This window comes from Nothobranchius furzeri, chromosome 12 (assembly GCF_043380555.1).
Source record: "Nothobranchius furzeri strain GRZ-AD chromosome 12, NfurGRZ-RIMD1, whole genome shotgun sequence".
Lineage (NCBI taxonomy): Eukaryota > Metazoa > Chordata > Actinopteri > Cyprinodontiformes > Nothobranchiidae > Nothobranchius > Nothobranchius furzeri.
In genome coordinates this window covers 19350573-19374708 of record NC_091752.1, presented here as the reverse complement: position 1 = coordinate 19374708, position 24136 = coordinate 19350573, and the positions used below count along the sequence as shown (strand labels likewise).

The window sequence follows — 24136 nt, the reverse complement described above, 5'->3', positions numbered from 1 at the left end:
TAGTCGCGTTGTGTTTTGAGAGCGTTCATTGAAGTAGCCTGTAGAAACAGCGCCCCCTGCAGGACGAATGAAACTCTTGCGTTTGTGTCGCTGTCCGTGGTGCTGAACTCAGCATGCGCTCACAGGACGCTCCCCGTTCGTCTTTTATGGGATTTTAAAGAACAATAAAGTTTTTTCTGTCGTTCTTATAGTGAATTTTGCTGTTTTTGTGTCTACTTTAATGAATTTGGTTTAAACTAACATTGTGCTTGTGTTGTCTCACATGGCCGGGTAACTTGATAGCGGTTCCCCTTAATAGATAAAATCATCCCTGCTTTTTGTATTTACTCAGGTAATGTTTGTCTGACTTTGTTTGTTTGTCCGTCTATTTGAAACAATGAAGTTTGACGAATAAAGAAAAAAGACAATACTTGTATTACCGGACTGTCTCAATACTGGAGTGAGTAAATAGCATTTGCCTCTCTTTCCTACAAGCACATTAACTTAATCTTCAGTCATCTTCAGCTCAGCATGCTGGCTGATTTTCTTGCTCACAAATGAGATTTGAGAGCAAATGAGGCTGAGGGACCAATCCTAGCTCCACTTGACCTTTAAAGTTGTTTCTCTTTGCACTGCAGACAGTAGTTTTTCACAAGTCTAAGTTAATTGTTTTGTTGTTATTTATGTCTCTTCTTTAATAGGCCGAGAGGTTCATTGTCCAAATTAAGGATTTTGGAGCTGTGCGCTGAAACAGCTAATTGTCTGGAAAAGTCAGACTTGCAGTTTCTGATGGGTTTTGTGGCACATTAAGGATTAAAACTCATAAAATCTGAAATTGAATAAGTTTAAATATTAGCAACACTTTTCCCTTTCATTATATGTCTTAATTTAACCAGTATGTTTGCTGATCCTTTTAATATAATGAACTTGCTGCTTACATAATGCTTTAAAATAATCTATTGAGGGCTAAATCATTTTATCATTCTCACATATGGTGGATATGAAAAGTATTCAGACCACCATCAATTTTTCACTCTTTGTTATACTGCAGCCCTTTGCTAAAATAAATTAAATTCTGTTTTCCTTATTAGTGTACACACAGCACCCCATATTGACAGAAAAGTCAATGTTACAAAAAATATCTGCTGCACTTAAGGTTCCTAAGAGCACAATGGCCTCCATAATACTTAAATGGAAGACATTTTGGATGACCACAACCCTTCCTAGAGCAGGTCGTTCAACCAAACTGAGCTACTGGGGATGAAGATTCTTGGTGAGAGAGGTAAAGAAGAACCCAAAGATTACTGTGGCTGAGCTCCAGAGATGCAATCAGGAGATGGGAGACAGTTGCAGAAAGTCAATCATCCATGCAGCCCTCCACCAGCTTTATGGCAGAGTGGCCTGTCTGAAGCCTCGCCTTGGTGCAAGACACATGAAAGCCCACACAGTTTGCTAAAAGACACCTTTAACGTTACACGGAAGCATTGAATGCTAGCGCCAAGGCTAACCGACAGCGCTAAGTCAGTGCTCTGGCTGGGCCATTCAAGAAAAGTCACAGAGTTGCCATGAAGCCACTCCTTTGTTCTTTTAGTTGTGTGCTTATGGTCGTTGTCATGTTGGAAGGTAAGCCTTTGGCCCAAGTCCTGAGCATTCTGGAGAAGGTTATTGTCCAGGATACCCCTGTACTTGATGGCCTTCATCGTTCCCCTGATTGCAACCAGTCGTTCTGTCAATGCAGCTGAAAAACACCTCCACAGCATGATACTGTCACCACCATGCTTCACTGTGGGGAATGTATTGGACAAGTGACGAGCAGTGCCTGGTTTTCTCCAGACATATCACTTAGAATTAAGGGCAAAAAGTTCTATCTTGGTCTCCTCAGACCAGATAATCTTATTTGTCACCATCTTGGGGTCCTTATGAATTCTGTTTCGGTGCACAGTGTTGTCATCTTTGCAACTTTGTCGCTACTTCTAACAGCTCTTCAGACCCCCTTGACTCATCCTTAGCAACTAGTGAACAACTTAGAAACATTTCTGATAACTCTTTGCTTCTTTCTGTAGAACTTTGTCCTTGACATTTCCTGCAGGTTAGCAAAATATTAGGATAGGGAATGAACTGCGCATGTGCAGTGTGAGGCATCGACTCAGAGAGCAGGCCCAGAATTGAATAGCTCTTGGAGTAACGTAAATCCACAATGTTAGCTAAGGAGCACAACAGAGTTGGTCTATGTCAAATGTCACTGGGAGCCTGCTTAAGTATCCTCAGGTGAGGATGGCTCTTCATGACAGGTGAGCCGATTGTTTTCAGCTGTTTCTGCTGCTGGGTCGGGCGTGCCTCTCTCCTTGGTGCTGAATCGGCTGCAGCCTCCTGAGGGAGAGAGTTGTGGAGCAGGATCTGTCTCTGGTGCTGAACGACAGGAACACCGGGGACACAGGGAGCCACAGCAACAGCATAACTGGAGGGCTGATGAAAATTACGGAGACCATAACAAGCCCTAGTTGCAAATGGATGAGTCTACATGTCAAGTGTGTTATTGTTCTCAGCAACATGTGCTGTAAAAATCTATTGCCTCAGCTGTATAGCTGTATGGTAAGTCACTCACATGTATTACTCTGAATGGAGAAAAAGTAGAATGAGCGAGGATGGAGAGAAGTGAGATGGATTAGAAAAATGGAAGTAGTTGTACATGGATTATTCATTAAAAATTTTAAAGTGAACCACAAGGATGTGTCCTTTGAGTTTCATGTCATGGATGTTGAGAGGCTTTAATACTAATAAAATTGTTTGAACAAGGTGATCTGAATGTTCTTAATCATTATTGTTTGTACTAAATGGAAAATGACTAAATATGATGCATTTTGAATAGTTTGGTTTGTTACACAAGTATAAATGACATGTAATTCAAATAAACATATGCTATTCATCCGGCATAGGCAACCTGATTATTATGCGATTGTTACAGACCCCCACTCCCCATCCGTCCTTCCAGGTCGGGAAGGTGAGAAGGTAGTAACTGGACAACCATAAGGAATGACACTCCACACACAAACTTCAGTTTATCACAGCTTTTATTGCTGTTTTGTTTATGTGGATGCTGCAGGTACCACTGTGGAGGAGGGGGAGACAGTGGCAGTTAGGTGGTGCCAAAATAATGAAATTAATAAAACAAAATAGATCCTATCTACCCTTCTAACTGAACAAAGGGATCTTCATCCATTATCATGAACAGGATTCACCTGCATGGAACCTTCAGTAACCATATAACGTGCCTACAGACCTTTTCTTATACACGTCTCAGTGGCCTAGTGGTAGAGTGACCGCCCTGGGATTGGGAGGTCGGGGTTCGACCCCGGCCGGGTCATACCGAAGACCGTAAAAATGGGACCAATTACCGCCCCCGCTTGACACTCAGCTGAGGGGTTGCTTTGGGGGGTTGAACTACCAGTAGCTCACCAGTACGGCTGAAGCTCACCGCTCTTCACAGGTTGGAGGCCTGTGTCAGCATGCGGTGACGTGACAGCGGTCAACATGACTACTACCAGATCAACTTTTACTTTATCCCTTTGCCTGTCTGCTCAACCAGTTGAGCATTTCTAAAGCTGCCACATCACATTTAAGCATTAAATGAACAAGAAAAATACTAGTAAAACAAGAAAATTCTAAAGAATATAGAGAAGTTTGAGGAAAAAGTGTAACATTATTATAAATATTACCTTAAAATTTATAAATTATTAATATTAATAATTGTTTGGTAACGAGGTCTTGTGCAGGGCTTTCTTGTTTGTAGGCCAGACAGATGGGGGGTTTGTGTCTGCAAATTAAAAAGTAAATTTCTGGTCATTTTGATGAAAATTTTGGTCTTTGAGTACGCTACAACATTAAACTAAAGGCCTTATTGCCCCACGTCAAAAATGCAAAAGTGGGATGTGTTTATCCCTTTTATCTTGGTGACGGCGTTAAAGGGTTAAACCCAATTCTCTCTCTCTGGAGAGACCTAAAAATGTCTGTCCACCAACGTTCACCACACATCACGTTCATCACATCTGACAGAACTGGAGAGGGTCTGCAAGGAGGAATGGTTGAGGATCTCAAATCCAGGTGTAAGAAACTTGTTGCATCTTTACCAAGAAGACTCTGTATTAGCTCAAAAGGGCGCTCCAATTACTGAGCAAAGGGTCTGAATTCTTAGGACCATGTGGTATTTCAGTTTGTCTTTTTTAAGAAATCTGCATAAATTAAAAAATTCTGTGTTTTTTTGTCAATATGGGGTCCTGTGTGTACATTGAGGAAAAATTAATTTATTAAAAATTAAATTAAAAATTAATTTATTTGATTTTTGCAAATTACTGCAATGTAACAGAGTGAAAATATTTTCCATACCTACTGTACGTGTTTGCCATTAATGCTGGTTAGTGTTAATGTGATTTGTGTTGTAATGCATGCATTATTAATAGATGCACGACTTTTTATGTTCATGTCAGTTTCTGCATATACGGTTAGTCTTGTTTTCAGTTTTTTCTTTGATAATGCTACTTTTTTCCTCTCGTATAGCAATAAAGTAATATCTTAAAGTAATATCAAAACTGACTAGAGTGGTCATATTACAATATATTAGTATCACATTTTGTTTTTGATGTAGAGAAGACTGTAAGGGAAATTTTTGTTTCTCTCCTGCTAAACAATTTAATTTTGATTTTAAGTAACAAAAGAGGAAATTGTACCTATAGCATGAATTAAATAATATGCAACACATAAACATTTTGTCAAAAAAAAACCTGATTCAGATAGGAGTTTTTTTGTGTTTGATTCTGTGTTTTTCTTTTATTGTTGGCAGCACTGGATGTCTCCAAATTGAGACACAACTCAAATTTTCTGCTTGACAGCTTGAAACAATGAACTGCTGACCAGCGCTCATCGCTATTCGTCTTTGGGTTTCATGCTGACTAGATGTTAGCAGATTGCAATTTCAGTCAGTGAAATCATTCACTTCTGTAACATTAGCGAGACACCACCTGGAATGCTGTGCATGTCTATTATTTAAAACAGCTTTTAAAAATTTTGTGTTTTCTGATTTTAATAACCTATTTATCTCATGACATTTTGTGGTTTTGTTTTTATAATCATTTTATGATTTGTTTTGTTTACCTTTGTGAAACACGTTGTGATTTATCTTTCTGTGATAAGTGCAACATAAATAAACTTCTATAACTTACTATCAACACTCCACCACCATGACACTACACACAAGAGAAAAAATGTACTATTTATGTATTCATTTGTTTGTTTGCTTATTCATTCATTTATATATATTTTTTGTTTGTTTTGTTTAAAGAAGCTCACTTTTGTGATGTTCAATTTTCTGGTTTTCTAATTCCTTTCCTGGAAATCCAATCGTGGATTTTTACCGCCATCTAGTGGTCATTGTTTGACCTTACATATCACAGCAGCAGATGCAAGACTGACTTCTTCCATTTTTCCTCGGCTTTTACAACGTTTTCGGTATGATTTCTGCTTCTCATATTTCATCCTAATTGTTTAAAATTTTAAACTGATCATGATTTTTCCTTGGTCTGGGGATTGCACGAATTTTAAGCCTGTTGAGCACTTTTGAGTCAAATCAAGACTTTTTTCCCCACAAAATTTAAGCTATCAAAAGACTTGAATTATTATATAATTATATTTCAATCGGGAAAACAAAGGGTCCTGTCGGAAGACTGGAATTACGTCAGACGTTACGTAAGTGTGACGCATGCGCATGTTCCAGTCGTCCTGTTGAAGTCACGTGGTGTCAGTCGGGAGATCTCCATGGGAGTAGGGTGGGAAATTGATTAAAAGGTAGGTGATTTTTTTTTTGCGTTAATACTTGCTGATTCAGTAAGGTGTGAAATAAGAAAAAAGATCACTGACAACGATTCAACAGGTGCAACGTTAAAAAAATGTCAAGAGAAAGCCTAACAATAATTAAAAAAAAACATATTATTGCTGCTTGTAACCACAGAAATTCTGAAATGTTGCTGCAAAAAGAGGATTTTGCGTCCAACTCTAAAACAAATTTCAAATTTAACACTAAGAAAACAACCCAGCATATTTTTACTTTAAATAATAAACTTAGAACAAGTAGAACATTTGATAAATGAACTACAACACCTAAGTCAAGTTCAAAGTTCTGAGTGTTTTTTCTTATCAGCAGCAGGAAAAAAAAAAGGTAATTATTATTAGCCTAGTGAAGTAGACCAAATTCTTGCCTTGCAAGATATACCCTATATATTCACATGGCTTGCCAGGCTAACTTATGTCTTTGAGTGAAAAATGCAAAAAACAAATGAAAATTATAGTTATTTTTATGTGTGTTGATCTAGACCAGAGGTTTACAGCTGCTGCTTAGTTTTGTTCAATAGGATACTGGAATTGAATTTCCACATCAGAATGACAATTACCAGAAAGTACTGGTAGTATTAGATGCATTTATGTGTTTTACATCATTTTAGCACAAATAACATCCCGTAGTAAAAAGTTGCAAAAGATTTTTTTTCTTAGTTTTAAAAATCAATAATAGAAACAATGTTTCTGTTTTATTTCCTCTCAAAATAACTAATCTCTTACGGGAGTAGATATCTATGGAGGAGGAAAAAAAGATGATCTAATAAATTTAATGAGATAATCTCAGTGGCCCTGCTCCTGCTCTATATGTAACATAAATTACAGATGGTCTCTTTCCAACAGGTCCTGTAACAGCTGTGAACTTGTGACTTTGCAGACCTCTGGTCTAGAAACAGTTACGCTGAACTTAACACACATTCCAGCCTTCTGGGTGTGTATTAAAGTAGAAGTTATGATTTAAACTGTATTTTTTAGTTGACTTGTTTTACCTATCACTCATATGGTTTACCCCCACACCCTCAGGATCATAAACATGCCCGCAGTCTTGCTTGTGCACGGCGGAGCATGGGCCATACCGGAGGAGCTGGCCAAGGCTTCTGTTGACGGCGTGAAAAGTGCAGCGTGTGAGGGCTTCTCTGTGCTGAGACGTGGAGGAAGTGCACTGGATGCTGTTGAGGCTGCCGTGAGGGCTTTGGAAGACAACCCAGATTTTAATGCTGGTATTGATCAAAAGCACATTCACACAAGTTTAGACAAACTTTTTATATTTGATAGGATCTATAATAGACAAACAACTTAAAGTTAGCAAGCTGGTGGCCGTGAGTCAATTATAGGCTTTCATTCTGTCTAACAATTACTGACTTCTTTTATAATACATGACATAAGCACACACCTTTAGCACAGTTTTGCCTCCATCTTGTGGACTCCTGAGGTTATTGCAGTCAAAATAAAACGTTTTATGCTCCTGAACATTCAAATGAGGGTAGGCCTTATGCTGAATGTATTGTTCCCCTGTAGGGCATGGAGCAACACTAAATATTGATGGAGAAGTAGAGCTGGATGCCATCATCATGGATGGAAGGACTCTAGCTTGCGGTGCAGTGTCATCAGTCAAGAACATCGCCAATCCCGTGTCACTGGCAAGAGCAGTGATGGAGAAGGTATTTATTAAATATCAATTCTAATTTTTACATTTTGTAATGATGCCATCTCTATATTATATTGTGCATTTTGATTATTTGTTGTGTCAAGTAGAATTTTTAATGAATGATCGTATTATTTCAGACGTCCCATGTCATGCTGACAGGCCGAGGTGGTAACCTTTTTGCAGAGAGCATTGGTGTCGGCTCCGTTCCCTCAGATTCCCTGGTCTCTGATCATGAACGAACAGAGTGGAGTAAGATGGATAATTATGACGCTGAAGTGCTGACAGATTTCAACTCTAAGTGGTATGTGTGACTTGATGTTCCCGCCTGAGTTTCTGTTTCCACTAGAATTTCTGATTCCTTTTAAGAAAGACTAGAGAAATAAAAACTGAGCTGAAAAAAGCAGAGCCTACTTATTTAACCACATTAGATCTAGTTTGCTTAAAGATGAACGAATTTCCAGCGTACAAAAAAAGGCTAAAACTCTCCAAACCCATTGTGAAGTCAACAAATCAGTGGAACAACGATGCTGTAGATGAGCTTCGCACATGCTTAGAGAACACAGACTGGGCTGTAAGGAGGGCTGCCACCATCGACATATAAACTGGACAATTCATGTCTATAGGCTAGAATTATACGTTTTTGTTCCCACCACCGCCATTTTGACCATGTCATGGGTCCCGTCACGCCCAGACATTCAAACGACCTTTGGAACGGGGTTGGAACAAATGAACCAGTGTAGCTGCTAGCTAACTTGGCTAACCCAAGGAGCTAAGGGCTTCTTGGATCGGGGAATCTCACCCGCACAGCAGACTGGCTCTCATGCGAGGATGTAGTCGCTGATCGCCTGTGGAGATCTAATATGGACTAGGACTGTTAAATTACAGGCAGAGCTTCAGACCGATGCGATCATTGCGGGGCGCTGTGGCCTTTTACATCAGCTCTTGCTCCACGGTCGAAGATAAGCAAGACATTAGCTACATGCTAACCCAAAGCTAACAGGGTTTTCTGGCTGTTTTCAGCAAGAAAAATGCGGTAGAGCCACTCCAAAGTAAAGGCACTTCCGGCCTGCTTAGTAACGAAATCATAACTAGGTAAGCTGATCGCGGATATTGAGCTTCGCTGGTCCACCGTGGTGAAAGATCCGCGTGTCCGCTGTTGTTGATGGTCCCTTCTCCAGGAGCTAGAGATCAGCGGGACATACTAACATACGAACCTGAAGCCAACAGAGTTTTATGGGTGTTTTCAGCGAGAAAATGCAGTTGAGTGACTCAGAAGTGAAGCAGGGTCAACAAAAAGAGCTGCAGTGTTTCTGTGGTCTCCCTCAGAGATCCAGCATGACTACAGCTTCGTGTCGGAGCCGGCCCGGCTGCCCCGGGAAACGGGAGGGAACAGGCAGCCGCCTGCTATTCTCAGGCAGGAGACAGGAGAAGCTGGGCACCTGCTCAAGGTTCTTATGCAGCCCCACTAACATGTCTGACACAGCATTTCCCCCCCATTCAACCAGCAAAATAAAGTATAGAAACAGAAATTTACTTACTGATAAAAAGAAGCAGAAACTGCTTGGATGATCTGTTAGTAACCACAGTGTGCCCTTTTGTCCAACTAATGCCATGATTAACATCCAAACACGATCACAATCACACAGACAAAACTAAAGATCAGAGAGCCAAAATGGCCGAACACCTATTAACGTGAGGCCGAGGCTCAGGCTGAGACCTTTCTCCGGAGCTAGCTCTGAAGTCATGTGGATGCTCATTAATTATTCACATTTTAAGCATTAAGTTCCACTTGAACAAAATAGTTATCCCCCCTCCAGAGTTGTCATTAATATAAACTAGATCTATTAAACCTAAAATGTTTTTTTTTTTTAACCAGGCTGTAGACATGTTTATTTCTGCTGTAAAAAGTGCATTTTTAATAAGGGAGGCAATGAGGATTTTCTCTCTTCTGCTGCCAGCCCCTATGGGGGCTACTATGAGGGTGGAACTGCAATTTTGCCACTTCTTTTTTGGCTTCAAATTTAATGCAGAAGGGCAGCTTGACACTTTAGAATACACAGATATCGTCACCTCCTACATCCACTTCTGCCAGGACAGCATCATACCATCATGCACCAGGTTGAGTTATAACAACGACAAAGCCTGGTTTACCCCAAAACTCAAACAGGCGTGGTTACAAAAGAGAGAAACTTTGAAAAGTCGGCACAAGGACTTCTACAGAAATGCTAAATACAGGTTCAGCAAAGAATTGGCCAAAGCTAAACACCAGCTTCATGACCAAATGCTGCAGCAGATCTCTGAAAACGACCCGGCCTCTGTGTGGAAAGTTTCAGAAACATCACTGACTACAAACCCAGATCCCCCACATCTACTGACAATCTGCTCTTGGCCAACAGCCTAAACAACTTCTAATGTCAGTTTGATGCGCCATCAGGAAGTTCTCACAGCTCATACAGTCCCAACCCCTCACTCCAGAGCCGTCACCATCACTGTAGAATTTACCCTCAATACCCTCCTCCTCACCCCCCACCCAGGAAATTCTCATATCACACACCTCCACCACAACCCTACACATCCGTGAGGCAGATGTGAGGAAGCAATTCAAGACTCTAAATGCACGAAAAGCCCCCAGCCCTGATGGTGTATCTCCTGCCACTCTAAAGCCTGGTTTATACTTCTCCGTGAGCTCCGCAACAGAGAGACGCACATGGAGTGTTGGAAAGGTTTTCACATTCAAACTTCTGTTCAGGCAGTGGAGCGTTGAAAAGTAATTCCCCGCCAGGACAACAGAGGGAGTAGCGTTTTTCTGTGGTATGCTACCACCATAACATTCGTGTATCTGGTCCACGATCATGTATTTACTAATGTGTTTATGTATTTCAGAGACTTTATAACACGGACAAATGTGTCCTTCGTTCTCATCCACCTCTTTATGCGCACGTCACCTCTAAACCCACTTTTCTCATCGTTTCCGTCCACGTTTGCTCCGTATTTTGTAATCATTCCTTCACGGGTGAAGAAACGTTCTTATTTTCAGACTTTATCCCTGATGCGTTCTTCAATCTGTTCTGGGTCAGCTGCTAAATATTTTTTTAACGAGGCAATGGCGGTGCTGGTGAGGAATTTACAGAAAGCAGCATACTGATCAATCACAAGTTTGCGGTCTCCGTCACTTTCGACGGATGTTTAAAATGTTGGGCAATTCTCCATCACCCTCTGTGAGCCCGTCGGAGAGCCCTTGCGCCGAAGCATAATGGCGTTGTGTGTCTCCACAGACGGAGAAGTATAAATCAGGCTTAAAGCACTGTGCTAAAGCGCTGACCCCAGTGTTTACGGGCATTTTAAACTCCTCACTGGAGGCATGTCATGTGCCCGCCTGCTTCAAGATCTCCACCATAGGAGACATAATCAGGATGGCTAGACAATAACACAATTAGAGTCCACAAGAAACCAAGGATCACTGATTACAGACCTGTGGCTCTGACATCTGTGGTCATGAAGTCATCTGCATAACCACGATAGGCAATGTTGTTATTGTGTATGACCTGACCCAGGGGGAGCATGTAGATATTGAAGAGCGTGGTCCAAGAATTGAACCTTGAGGGACCCCATGTGTCATGGTGTTCAGCTTTGATTTGTGATCACCAATAGAAACAACAGAACCACTGTCTTCAAAATAGGATTGGAATCAACTATGGACTGTGCATGAAAGGCCCACCCAGGTTATGAGCTTATCAAGAAGGATGTTGTGGTCCACAGTTTCAAAAACCGCACTGAGTAAGAGCATCGTTAGGATAGATGTTTTGCCTGAACATGTAGTTAGACAACTATCTTTTAACACCTTAAACAGTCAAGTCTCAGTGCTGTGGTGTTGTCTAAAGCCTGACTGGAAACTATCTAGCAGGCAATAAGTGAAATTATTCTGAACAAACCTTTACTTGAATCTAATTCTGTTGGATCCTCTGCTGTGTCAGACTGTATCAAAGGAAAGACTTACCAAGCAGTGGGAATCAAGAGGACTTGTCAGTCTCAGTTGATTTTGACAAAAGAAACCAGCACAGCAGTAAATCCTTTTTCACTCAGCGTCTGACACTAAATACAAAGCTCCAAGTCAGATCTGCTGCATATGGCATGCAGTGCATATTACTCTTTTAATGTAAGAACATGTTTCCTCTCCCAGGGCTCATGATACTGTGGGGGCTGTAGCTGTGGACTCGGCTGGTAATGTTGCTTGTGCAACATCAACTGGAGGCATCAGGAACAAAATGGTCGGCAGAGTTGGAGACTCTCCCATTGTTGGTGAGATTTTGGATTTCATGCCAGAGGTGGAGCGGTACCAACTAGATACTGTAGCGTTGATAATCTACATAACCAGGATTTAACGCTGTTGCTATTCAGCTTTGTTAGTTTCTGAGAAAGATCAAACAAATTAGCAAATGAAGCTTATATCATGTATAAAAATCCAGGATATTTATATAATCGATAGAAGTTCATACACCAACGGGCTTGGTCTATATTTAATCCAAAGATTAAAATTTAATTTAAGATATTTATAGCAAAAGTTTATTTATTAAACCAGAAGACTTAATGGAATCTTTGCTTGTTCAATTAATATACACCACTCTGTGTTTTGTTTCAAAGAAGAGTCAGGTTAAAAAAAGTTAAGAATTTATTACTAACAATTTAAAGATGACAATTTAAATGACAATTTATAAATGACAATTTATAACAGCTTTGATATTAAAACTTGGTATTAAAAGCAATCTGTGTCTGGGTGAAAACTAAAACGAAATGCGTGCATTTGGATGCGTGGATGGAATCTCAGAAGGTTCCTATCCGAGAGAGAAACGCATTCTGGGTGAAAGAGTTTGTCTTGCAGCTAACGAAGTTATTTCTTAAAGAGAACAGCATCGGACGCAATCTATGTTCTACCTCACCGATCAGACGACCCTCTGTGTGGATCCGGAGGTCAAAGGGAGGATGTTGTCAGCCTCTGGGTACTCGGTCCGGTGTCGGTAAAAGATCTGCTCGGGTGCAAGATCGGCTTGGGGTCCGTCGGCTGCCGATGACGTCAAAGTAGTTGATTGGCTGAACATGAACCTTACGGAATTACGTAATCACGTTACGTTGTTATCACATTACGTTAGTCCAATTGGAAAGATGGATATAACTTTTACAAAGAAATCCATCATTACCTCTTTTAAAATACACTTTTAGCATAGAGCTGCATGTGTATTAGGGCTGAACGATTACTGCATGTGCAATTAAATTGCGATGTGACAAAAAGAGATTTTCTAATCGCAAATTCTGCAATTTGGCAGCGAGTGGTTAGCGCAATGCTAATATACGTGGAAAAACCCATAGGAATGCTAATGCTAATATCACAGATATACATTATACATTATTACAAATTATGAATTAGAAACGTGCCAAATGATTACATTTGGAGTCTAATAGAAAGTAAAACTACCATCAATCAAATAAGTACAGACAGGTATTTTAGTAAAGCCAGAAAACTTTTAACTCCAGAGTTTTGGCTAGCAGCTATGAGCGTACCTGAACTACGCATGGACAAGACGTCAAAAACTCTAAACACAAAATACTTCAATAAACGGGACACACTTCTTTCCTGCAAATACAATACAGAGCAGTTACCTTTAACCTGAATTCAGTCCTGCATGGTGTGTATAAGTGTACATGACCTTCTAGTTACTGATCAAACATTACTGACTATCTCTCGTCTCGTCTCGTCTCTCGTCTTCCTCCGCTTATCCGGGTCCGGGTCGCGGGGGCAGCATCCCAACTAGGGAGCTCCAGGCCGTCCTCTCCCCGGCCTTGTCCACCAGCTCCTCCGGCAGGACCCCAAGGCGTTCCCGGACCAGATTGGAGATGTAACTTCTCCAACGTGTCCTGGGTCGACCCGGGGGCCTTCTGCCGGCAGGACATGCCCGAAACACCTCCCCAGGGAGGCGTCCAGGAGGCATCCTGACCAGATGCCCAAACCACCTCAACTGGCTCCTTTCGATCCGGAGGAGCAGCGGTTCTACTCCGAGTCCCTCCCGAATGTCCGAGCTCCTCACCCTATCTCTAAGGCTGAGCCCGGCCACCCTACGGAGGAAACTCATTTCGGCCGCTTGTATCCGCGATCTCGTTCTTTCGGTCATTACCCAAAGCTCATGACCATAGGTGAGGATTGGGACGTAGATCGACCGGTAAATCGAGAGCCTGGCTTTCTGGCTCAGCTCCCTCTTCCCCACGACAGATCGGCTCAGCGTCCGCATCACTGCAGACGCCGAACCAATCCGCCTGTCGATCTCCCGATCCCTCCTACCCTCACTCGTGAACAAGACCCCGAGATACTTAAACTCCTCCACTTGAGGTAGGACCTCTCCCCCGACCCGGAGGTGGCAAGCCACCCTTTTCCGGTCGAGAACCATGGTCTCAGATTTGGAGGTGCTGATCCTCATCCCAGCCGCTTCACATTCGGCCGCGAACCTACCCAGCAAGAGCTGAAGGTCAGAGCTGGATGAAGCTAGGAGGACCACATCATCCGCAAAAAGCAGAGACGAGATTCTCCTGCCACCAAACTCGACACACTCCACACCACGGCTGCGTCTAGAAATTCTGTCCATAAATGTGATGAACAGAACCGGTGACAAAGGGCAGCCCTGGCGGAGTCCAACCCTCACTGGGAACAGGTCCGACTTACTACTGAATTCAGTCCTGCATGGTGTGTATAAGTGTACATGACCTTCTAGTTACTGATCAAACATTACTGACTATCATAAATAATAATTATTATTAACCAAAGAATAATAATTCCTTTCAGTAATTAAATATATTTATAATGATTAGCTATGAACCTTGTAATAAACAGTGAAAAGAGTTTATTAAAAATGATTATTTTAAATCTTGAAGTGTCCATCTTGGGACGGAACAGCAGACAGATGAAAGGCAGTCAGATTAAAGATGGTTTAGCAGACTTATGTCTCCTGTGATGGATAATCTGTGGACAGAAGTACAGCTTGACCCAGCTCGACCTAGCTGGGGAAGTGTGACCTTTGGGTCACAAATGAGGCCATTCATGTCACTACAATACAGTTGGACTTGCCTCAACACGTAGCATTGGTTCTGGCACCAAAACCCTTCAGAGGGGTTGGACTCTGCTTTCCTGAAGTTGACCAAGAGCCAGTATCCTAGACTCTTGACATACATGTTGTGGTTTATTGCATGGGTGAGGAACCCTAATCATGGAGGGCTGGTATTCAGCATGTTGTAGTTGTTTCCCTGCTCCAGCACCCCTGATTCAGTGGCTTAATTATCTGTTTAGACTTCAGGCTCTGCAGAAGCCTGTTAATCACCCGCTGGTTAAAATCAGGATGGTTGAAGCAGGGAAACAACTGAAACATGCTGAATAGTGGCCCTTGAGGGACCAGGATTCTCCATCCCTGCCCTAGGGATAGCTTCCCTGTACTTTTGGATCAGTTGAAGGATCCTGAGAGTTGTTTTTCTTATACGCTAAAAGGCAGCTCAGACTTCCCACCATTTTTGGGGGCTGTAGGACAAAATCTCAGGTTGTGGTCAAACCAGGAACTCCATTATCCTGTTGGTGGTTTTCAATGCTCCTGTTGGCAGTGACAGTATAATCTGGAGGGGTGTGATTCAGACGAATCCGCAGACTGATCTGAACCTAGGTGGTGTTCTATTATTAGACTTCTGTGCAAATCGCTGTTAAAAAATAATGAACACCTTGTTCGAAAATAAGGACATCCATCGGTACATGTGGTACCTGGACAGTCCAGGTCACAGGTCAATCGTTAACTCTGGAGATTGCTGCCGTATGTTTTGGACACTTGGGTGAAGAGAGGAGTGGAGCTGTCAGCTGGTCACCACCTGGTGGTGAGTTGGATCAGATGGCAGGGGAAGATACTTTATAGACCTTGTAAGATCAAACGTATGGTCTGCGTCCGCCTGGATGCCTCCCATGGGAGGTGTATCAGGCGTGTCCTGCCAGCAGGAGGCCCTTATGTTGACCCAGGAAATTCAGGAGGGATTGTACTGCAGAGCTGGCTGGGGAACGCCAAGGGGCACCTTCAGTGGAGCTGGTGAAGTTTGCAAGGGAGAGGACATTTAGACCTTTCTGCTGGGGCTGCTACCCCCACGATCTGGACCCGGATACGATTAAAACAGACAGACTAATTTCAACATACAGTACATCCTGCTTCAGTGTCAACACTTTTACTGTATTGTCTACATTGGTGTGTTCATATTAAACTAATCCTTTTCTATTCTGTGCTGTTTTATGTTTCTTTCAAGTATATTTAAATGTTTTTATATCTCAAAGTTTTGACTCAAGCTTTTATTTTGGTTTATACAAAAATAAAATGTATTTTCATTTTCTGTGTTGTAAACAAGGCTGTGGGGGGTATGCAGACAACTCAAGTGGTGCAGTATCATGTACGGGCCACGGAGAATCGATTCTGAAAGTGACACTGGCCCGACTCATCCTTTCTCACATTGAACAAGGTAAAATAATACTCAGAGCTTCTTTTTCTGTACAACTATCCAAGCAGAATTTTGAAGCAACTTTTTAGAGGGCACCACCTAGAGGCAAATGAAGTGTCTTGCACCTTTAAGCCTCTCTCCCTGCTTCCATCTGGAGGCAATGGCAATCACTGGTGAACCTGCAACTTCACAATTGCGATCGTTATTCTCTCGTTATGCTGTTTGTTCATACATAAAGTAAAAAAAAATTACTTGTTCATGAGAAATTTTAGCCATCTCTGCATCTTTGACATCCAAGTTGAACAGAGGTCCTTCCACTGTTGAAATTAGGTCCAAGTTAAACTCTTTGCAGGTCTTTGAGGTGTCAAAAATCTACTAATTAACGTGTCTTGTTTTAATGTAATTTGAAATGTTTTTCTTTTTTCATAATTTATTTTGTAATGAAATGTCATTCTATAATGTGTATTTCTTCTTTATTTGTCCCAGGTAAGTCAGTAGCCGACGCCTCCCAGTTGTCTCTGCAGCATATGAGTGACCGTGTCCACGGAGCAGGAGGTGCAGTCGTTGTTTCCCCATCAGGACAATGGGCCGCCACCTTCACCACCAAGCGAATGGCTTGGGCTGCTGTGGAACAGGATGTGCTGTGGTTTGGATTAGACCCAAATGAGAGGTTAAAGGAGAAACTGTCCCAGTAACATTTTATTTTTAAATCATTTTTCAGATTCAGGGATTCAATTAATTATTTGTTTTCGATTAATGCTAATAACACAATTAGAGTCAAATTATCTGTTTTTTAAAACCAGGACATTCACCTTAGTTTAACAGACACAGGAACAATTCATTTTGTTTGATATGGTCATTTCTCCTTTTGTCTGAATGTGAATGGGTGATACTAGTTATTTCGAGCAGTTTACGAATACATTTCCCAGTCACTCCATGCATATACAGTGTAATGCAATCTGTAATGAGTGTTAATTACATTTAATTAAGGACCATAAGGCATTAAAATTTCATATCGAGTATGAAATCCATCTTATGGACACTGGGTGATTTAAATCAGAAGATTGGATCTTTTTATTGCAGGGACTTTAAATAACACTTTGTATTAACTGAGAGACAAGAGAAGAGAGAGAGACCTTCAAACGTTTAAGATAATTTATTACTAAAATAGTTGTGAACAATTTAACAAGACTAACTCTCTAATGATGGATGCTCTGTTTGAATGAGGTGTGAGATGGTTGGTGTGTGTGAATGAGTGTTATTCAGAACCCTCGTATCCGGAGAAACAAAGTCTGAGTGGGAGAAGATGTTTTGTTCCTAACTGATCAGAGTTTGAGGCTCGTAGTCATAAACACATGAGACGCCATTTGTGTCGCATCCACATACCCTCAGTGAGACCTCCGTACAGATCTGGATGCCAGGTCCACAGATTCTCCTCTGGTACTGGAGCCGATGAAGCAGCGTCGACAGTACGACGAACCAGTCTCTGGATAGTCTCCAGGTAAAAGCGACAGGTGTTTCACAGCGTCAAAAGGGGACCCTCCTTGGGTCAGCGAGTTCAGCTTTTATTCTGAAAGGTACCGTTGCTTGGTTCACAAAACAACAGATTTTCCCCAGCTTGATGGTTTTCAGCTTAAAAAGAGAAGTACAGAATGGCCGGTCCAATACTTCACTTAACATGCGGTGAACTTCATGGGATCGAGAACTGATCTTAAGAACTGAACTTGAGATGGAGTTGGAACTGCTTTATTGATCTGGATGTTTTTGATTCTGGACAAATCAAAGCTGACAGATTTATAAACACCACAGAGACTCTGCCACGCTTCAGACTAGGAAGGTTCTGATTGGATCAGTACAGCAATGTGTCATGTGATTGTTTTCCTTACGTGTGTCAGTGTGTCTCGTGAACTAGATTAAGTCATATTACTTATTAAAACATATTAATCATAACATTGTGATTTCACAGATCGGTCACATTGTATTATTGACTAACAGTTGTTTTGATTAGCTTTATTGAAAATAGAGTTCTTTGATTTAATAAAAGAAAAGAGTCTCTTCATCTTCTGTCTTCATTGCTGGAAAGTAAACAGTTTAGAAGCGAATGCATGACCTTGAGGCTGTTTCATGCACTCTGGCGCTGTGCCAAAGGGAACTGTGGAAAAGGTTAAATAACCTTGGAGGAATAGCTCCTTCATCACGTTACAAATCAGAAGCGTTAATGCATTTATTTTTTCCATCATTTTTATTGCTCCCCCAGACGAATCCGTGGCAGCTCTAGTGAAAGATCCACTGACACTTCCGGGTTGGGTCACCGGCCTCCGGTACGGAGTCAGGCTGCAGGTGGAGCATCAGAAGTAGATGGAGAGCGCCAGAGCAGTTCTGAATTTCTGAAATAATTTATGAGAACTGCTACCAATGTGGATTGCGGAATAAAAAGAGATAAACTGTTAGTTTTCTCTATATTGTCATTGCAATCGGGGCACATAACGCCATATGCCGGCTTAAAATGGGTATTGCAGTAAAATTTAAACAACTTGGAAGTGAAAAAGCAGTGTGTCAGTTGGCTGATTTAAACCTTAAAAGGCTTGCAATTTAAACGCTTTCCATCAACAAGTATTATAGGCTATTATAGGAAATGATATACAAACATATTTTAGTCCTCACAATACCCCTACATGCCTTGCATGTAAATAAATAATAACAGGCTTGTGAAAAGAATGTGGTCATGTTATACATTTGAGTTACACAAAAATTATAGTATTTCAAACTTTCTTTTCTAAATTCAATGTGAATCACACAAGGCAGTAAGCTTATCAAAGCAATTCCTCAGACTTTGTGATGTATTATAACTTAATAAGTAATGTAAACTTCTCCCTCTCCTGATAATAACTTTTTGCTTTCCTTGACATTGGACGTGTTACTGCTAGTTTACCCATTTAATTATAGATCCGCTAGGATAAATACAATAAAGTTTATCTTTCACCAAATAGAATATTTACTAAGATATCACAATATAACTGTAGACACATTATTGTGTGTGCGTGTGTGCGTGCGTACGTGCGTGCGTGCGTGCGTGCGTGTGCGTGTGTGTGTGTGTGTGTGTGTGTGTGTGTGTGTGTGTGTGTGTGTGTGTCTGCTCTGTCTTCTAGATCCCCAGTGAGTCGTGGTGGATGGCTGCTTATACTGAGCCAGGATCCTCTGGAGGTTTCTTCCTGTTAAAAGGGAGTTTTCCTTTCCACTGTCGCTGCATGCTTGCTTAGTATGAGGATTGCTGTATAGTCACTGACACTAGTCAGTGACTTGATGCAATTTGCTGGGTTCCTTATATAGGACACATTATTTCTGATTGGCTTAATGAACTGTGAATTGGAATGTTTATTATGTGAAGTGCCTTGAGACGACTCTTGTCGTGATTTGGCGCTATATAAATAAACTTGAATTGAATTGAAAACCCTGTGCTTCCTGTGTTTTTTAAATTAATGTACATAATATATTTTATAATAAACAAAACAACATCCTATCACAATCAGACATACTTTGATTTTAAAAAATCTTTCATTTATATCATGCAAAATGCCCTTTCTGTTATGAATTAATTGAAACGATTGAACATTTATTTTTTCATTGTACATTTGCTAATACTATCTTTATGCCTTATTCCCTATTTAATTTTTTGGCTCTTACAAAATAAAATGATCCGTGGTGTATCTACAAAAGATGCAGTTCATGTAATTAATTCTTTATTGTAAGTTTTTCATCCACAGATACTTACATTTAAGACCTATTGGCTATTTCCTCGCTTTAATAAAGATATCTGGCCTTTTTTTTTTCATTGACATGTATGAATTGGACTAATGCTGTAAAACTCTGTAAGTTGGTTGAGGACTTTAAATTCACAAAACATCCCTTGCTCCTGTTTATTCCTTCTCTTTTGTTCCTCCTACATTTTTGTGGGGTTTTTTGAACCACATATTTTTCCATGGTGCATGTTCCTTGTACATCCTGTATTAAAATGTGCAAATATGTTATGCATAGTTCAATAATAAAAAACAAAAAATTAAAATTTTTTCGGAATAAAAGAGATAAACTTTTTTTGGCCCTCATTATGTCATGTCTATCAGGGCACACACACACATATATATATATATATATACAAACAATGCTGCACTTTTTAAACCCCTTCTGACTCTGCGACCTACGAGAGGACATTCTCAACCTGCAGAGGATAGTTGATCATCTTCACAGAAACGGTAGGAAAAATACTGCTTTTTGCACATTTTGTAAGACTTTAAACACCCCTGCCCCTCTGAAGTACCCTTTTGAAACGTCGACTTTTGGAAACTTTGGATTTTAACAGTTATGTAATTAAATCTTTGCTGTAAGTGCATGAATCTCTGCAGCAGAATCATACCAATAGCATGTATGATTTGGGCTGTGAGTGAAATCTTTAAATAGAAATCACTAGATTTATTTATATAGCACTGCCTCATACACAGAGCCAAATCATTGTGCTTTCCATTAGCAAGAACATTAAAATCAATGTGACAGAAAATACAGTTTAAAAATAAAAAAAGAAACAGACAAAGTTAAAGTTAAAGGTGAGCATAAACATTGCAGAAAGTGCAGCAATGAAGTCTTCCAAAGGATAAATTATTTTAAAAGTTCTGTGTGCATAGCTACCCATCATATCTTTACCAGAATTAGTTAAACATGGCTACATTGTTTACTTGCTGATTCTTACAGCATTTTTTCAGATTTGTTGTGTTCTTTTGAATATTTCAGAGGTTATTCCTGGATAGAGGAGAGGAACGGAGCGTCACCAACAGGAAAATGATGTCACTGGAAGAGGTTGGTTGATTACACTTGTAGAGCTGAGATTTTGGTCAAAAGTTTTGACATTAGTAAGTTGCCTTGGATAAACACATTTGCCAAATGCACAAAAGTAAACACAACACTTGGTTGCTAGGAAACATCTGAAGTATTTTTAAAAAATGTAGGCAATATTCCAATCTGTTTATAATGCTGTTCTCACAAATGTGGTGTGTTAGAAAGCTATTATGCAAATGTATTATGATATAAATTAGTTTATCTGCTCATATTTTACCAAAAGTCAACACGAGTTTGTGAGAGAACATTTCTAGAAACAACTGGAATAAGAGTTTTTTTGTTAACTTTGTTCTTTATTTCAAAGAACCAGACCTGCAAAGAAGAGAAGGTTGAGAATGAACTGAGTGTCCAAGGGCGTCAGTTTGTTTTCAGAATTGCTGGGGACAATAACCATACATTTGAGTGGGGTTTAAAAATTGCTGGGGACAATATAGGCTAGCACAGGGGTCGTGTCACGATGGTCGACTGGGTACGGGAGTTGAGCTTGGTAAAGATGTTTGATATCAGGATTATTCGGTAGAGAACTCTGATCAGGGGTTTCAATGAAACGATGACTGAGTGAAGAGCCGGTGCAGCGTCTTCCATATATAGGCTTGGGTGTGACTGGGAGAATGCCGGGAGTTCCCGCAAGGAGCATGCTGGGAAATGTGGTCCAAGATGGAGGCCGGTTAGCTGGGAGAGGCTGGTCTGGGGGCTTGGGTTCTGACAGGACCCCCCGGGTCCAGGGACGGCTCCAGAAGTCCCAGGGCGACCTCGGCGGTCCCAGAAGTCGGACACAAGGGCAGGGTCCAAGATGGAGCGGGCCGATTGAGCTGTTTGGCTGATCTGATGTGAGTCAGGTTCTGGTGGTCCGTCCAGATGGTGAATGGCTGAGTGGTGCCCAGAAGCCACTGCCTCCATTCCTCCAATGCCCACTTTATGGCCAGCAGCTCGCGATCCCCTACGCCGTACTTCTGCTGGGTGGTGGAAAACTTCCTGGAGAAGTAGGCACAGGGATGAAGCCTGTCGTCGGGCCCGGCTTGGGACAAGATGGCACCGGCGCCAACATCCGAGGCGTCGACCTCAACCACAAAGGGGACTGCATGATCCGGATGGCGGAGGATAGGAGCCGACGTGAAACGGGCGACTAGGTATTGGAAGGCCCGAACGGCGTCTGGAGTCAGCCGGAACGGTTGGCTGGGAGGGCTTGGTCGGGTGAGAGAAGTGAGAGGTGCCACAATGGTGCTAAAGTCCTTAATAAAAAGGCGGTGAAAGTTGCAGAAACACAGAAAACTCTGCAGTTGTTTCAGGCCTGTCGGGAGGGGCCAGTCTCTCACCGCCTGGACTTTCTGAGGGTCCATGGTTAGTCCTTTATCCGAAATCATGTAGCCCAGGAATGATACGGACCGCTGGTGGAAGGAGCACTTCTCGGGCTTACAGAACAGGTTATTGTCCAGGAGCCGGGTTAGAACAGCGCGAACATGGTGGAGGTGTTCGGCCTCGGACTTGGAGTAGATCAGGATGTCATCCAGGTAGGCAAACACCCACCGTCCCAACATGTCGCGGAGGACATCGTTTATGAGGCGTTGAAAAACGGCGGGGCTATTGCACAGCCCGAAGGGCATGACCTGGTACTCCCAGTGACCGGTGGGTGTGATGAAAGCGGTCTTCCACTCATCTCCAGCTTTAATACAGACCAGATTGTAGGCGCTCCGGAGGTCCAGCTTGGTGAAGATCCGCGCCTGGGAGATGGCGTCCAGGGCAGATGTGAGGAGCGGCAGAGGATGACGGTCTTTGACTGTGATTTTGTTCAGACCTCGGTAATCGATACAGGGGCGGAGATCACCCTCCTTTTTCCTGACAAAGAAGAAGCCTGCGGCACCCGGGGAGGAGGAAGGTCGAATGAAACCCTGCTGGAGGGCCTGGTCAATATATTCCTCCATGGCTCTGGACTCGGCGGGAGAGAGAGAAAAAAGGCGCCCCCGGGGTGGACTGGTTCCTGGTTGCAGCTTGATTTCCATGTCGTACGGGCGGTGAGGCGGCAGTGTGGTGGCGCGCCGCTTGTCGAACACCGCAGCCAGGTCCCGGTAGGGCAGTGGCAGATTGGGCGGTGTTTGGCCAGTGTCACCGTCCGGGCGGTCTGGCATGGATGTAGGAGGAGAGAGGTGGGCCTGGCACTGGGTCCCCCATTCCAAAATGCGGCCCTGGGACCAGGAAATCCGGGGGTCGTGTAGACGGAGCCAGGGAAAGCCCAGGATTAGAGGAGAGGAGGGAGCACATATGATCAGTAACTGGAGGGTCTCTCGGTGGCCTTGGACAATCATCTGGAGTGGCTGGGTTCGGTTTTGGATCGGATAGGGTTGGAGGGGCCTACCGTCCACCGAGGTCACAGGCACAACTCTCTCCAAGGGGGTCATGGGGATCCGTAGGCGCTTAGCCAGATCCATGTCCATAAAATTGTCAGCGGCCCCCGAGTCCAACAGCGCCTGCATCTGAAGTGAGGTCTCACCATGAAGGAGGGTAACATGAAGAAGGAGTCGATTTGAAGAGGCGGGGGCTGAAGGTGACCCAGGCTGAGCGACCCCGATACTCAGTGGGTTCCTTCGTTTCCCAAACGTAATGGACAGTTCAGGCGTCTGTGGTGGGAGGAGCCACAATAGGCACAGAGACCCTCGCGCCACCGTCGCTGTCTCTCCTCTGGAGGAAGGTGGCCTAATTGCATGGGCTCATCAGTAGAAGCGGGTCCGGGAGCAGGCATGGGGGAATGAGGAAGAGGTCCAGGCGCCCTGGATGGGCAAGTTAAGGGCTTGGGCCGAACCAGAACCCGCTGATCCATGCGCAGCGCCAAATCGACCACTTCATCCAGGGTCTGGGGCAGTTCCTTTCCCGCCATCTCATCACGGATGTAGGTCGCCAGTCCCTCCAAGAAGACGGCTCGGAGGGCAGAGTCATCCCACCGCAGCTTGGCGGAGATGGTGCGGAACTCCGACGCATAGGCGCACACCGTGCGCTCCCGCTGGCGGAGCTTTAGGAGTTGTGTTTCTGCTCCCACTTCGCTGGTGGGTGGAACAAAAGTCTTTCTGAGGGCGGACACAAAAGCAGCATAGTCATTGCAAGCCGGTGATTTGGAATTATAAAGCGCAGCGGCCCACTCAGCTGCGCGTCCGGAGAGCAGGGAGGTGAGATGTGCCACCCGAGAGCGCGCAGTGGGGAAGCGCCCTGGCTGGCACTCAAACTGCATGTCGAGGGTGGCGA

At 42.7% G+C, this 24136-nt stretch overlaps 1 protein-coding gene across 2 annotated transcripts; it reads left to right on the top strand.

Annotated features, from left to right (window-relative positions):
• The first annotated feature begins 5709 nt into the window (after nt 1-5709).
• On the top strand, nt 5710-18074 carry si:dkey-103j14.5 (isoaspartyl peptidase/L-asparaginase). Of its 2 annotated transcripts, XM_070541941.1 has the most exons (8): nt 5745-5817; nt 6706-6793; nt 6886-7082; nt 7381-7523; nt 7648-7811; nt 11691-11809; nt 15926-16036; nt 16502-18074. In XM_070541941.1, exons 3-8 carry the CDS (start codon nt 6896-6898, stop codon nt 16708-16710), a joined length of 933 nt encoding a protein of 310 aa, XP_070398042.1. In that variant the 5' UTR covers nt 5745-5817; nt 6706-6793; nt 6886-6895; the 3' UTR covers nt 16711-18074. The 2 variants fall into 2 exon arrangements, with proteins under 2 accessions (XP_015830128.3, XP_070398042.1); XM_015974642.3 differs by lacking the exon at nt 6706-6793 and having other exon boundaries at nt 5710-5817.
• The last annotated feature ends 6062 nt before the right edge of the window (nt 18075-24136 follow it).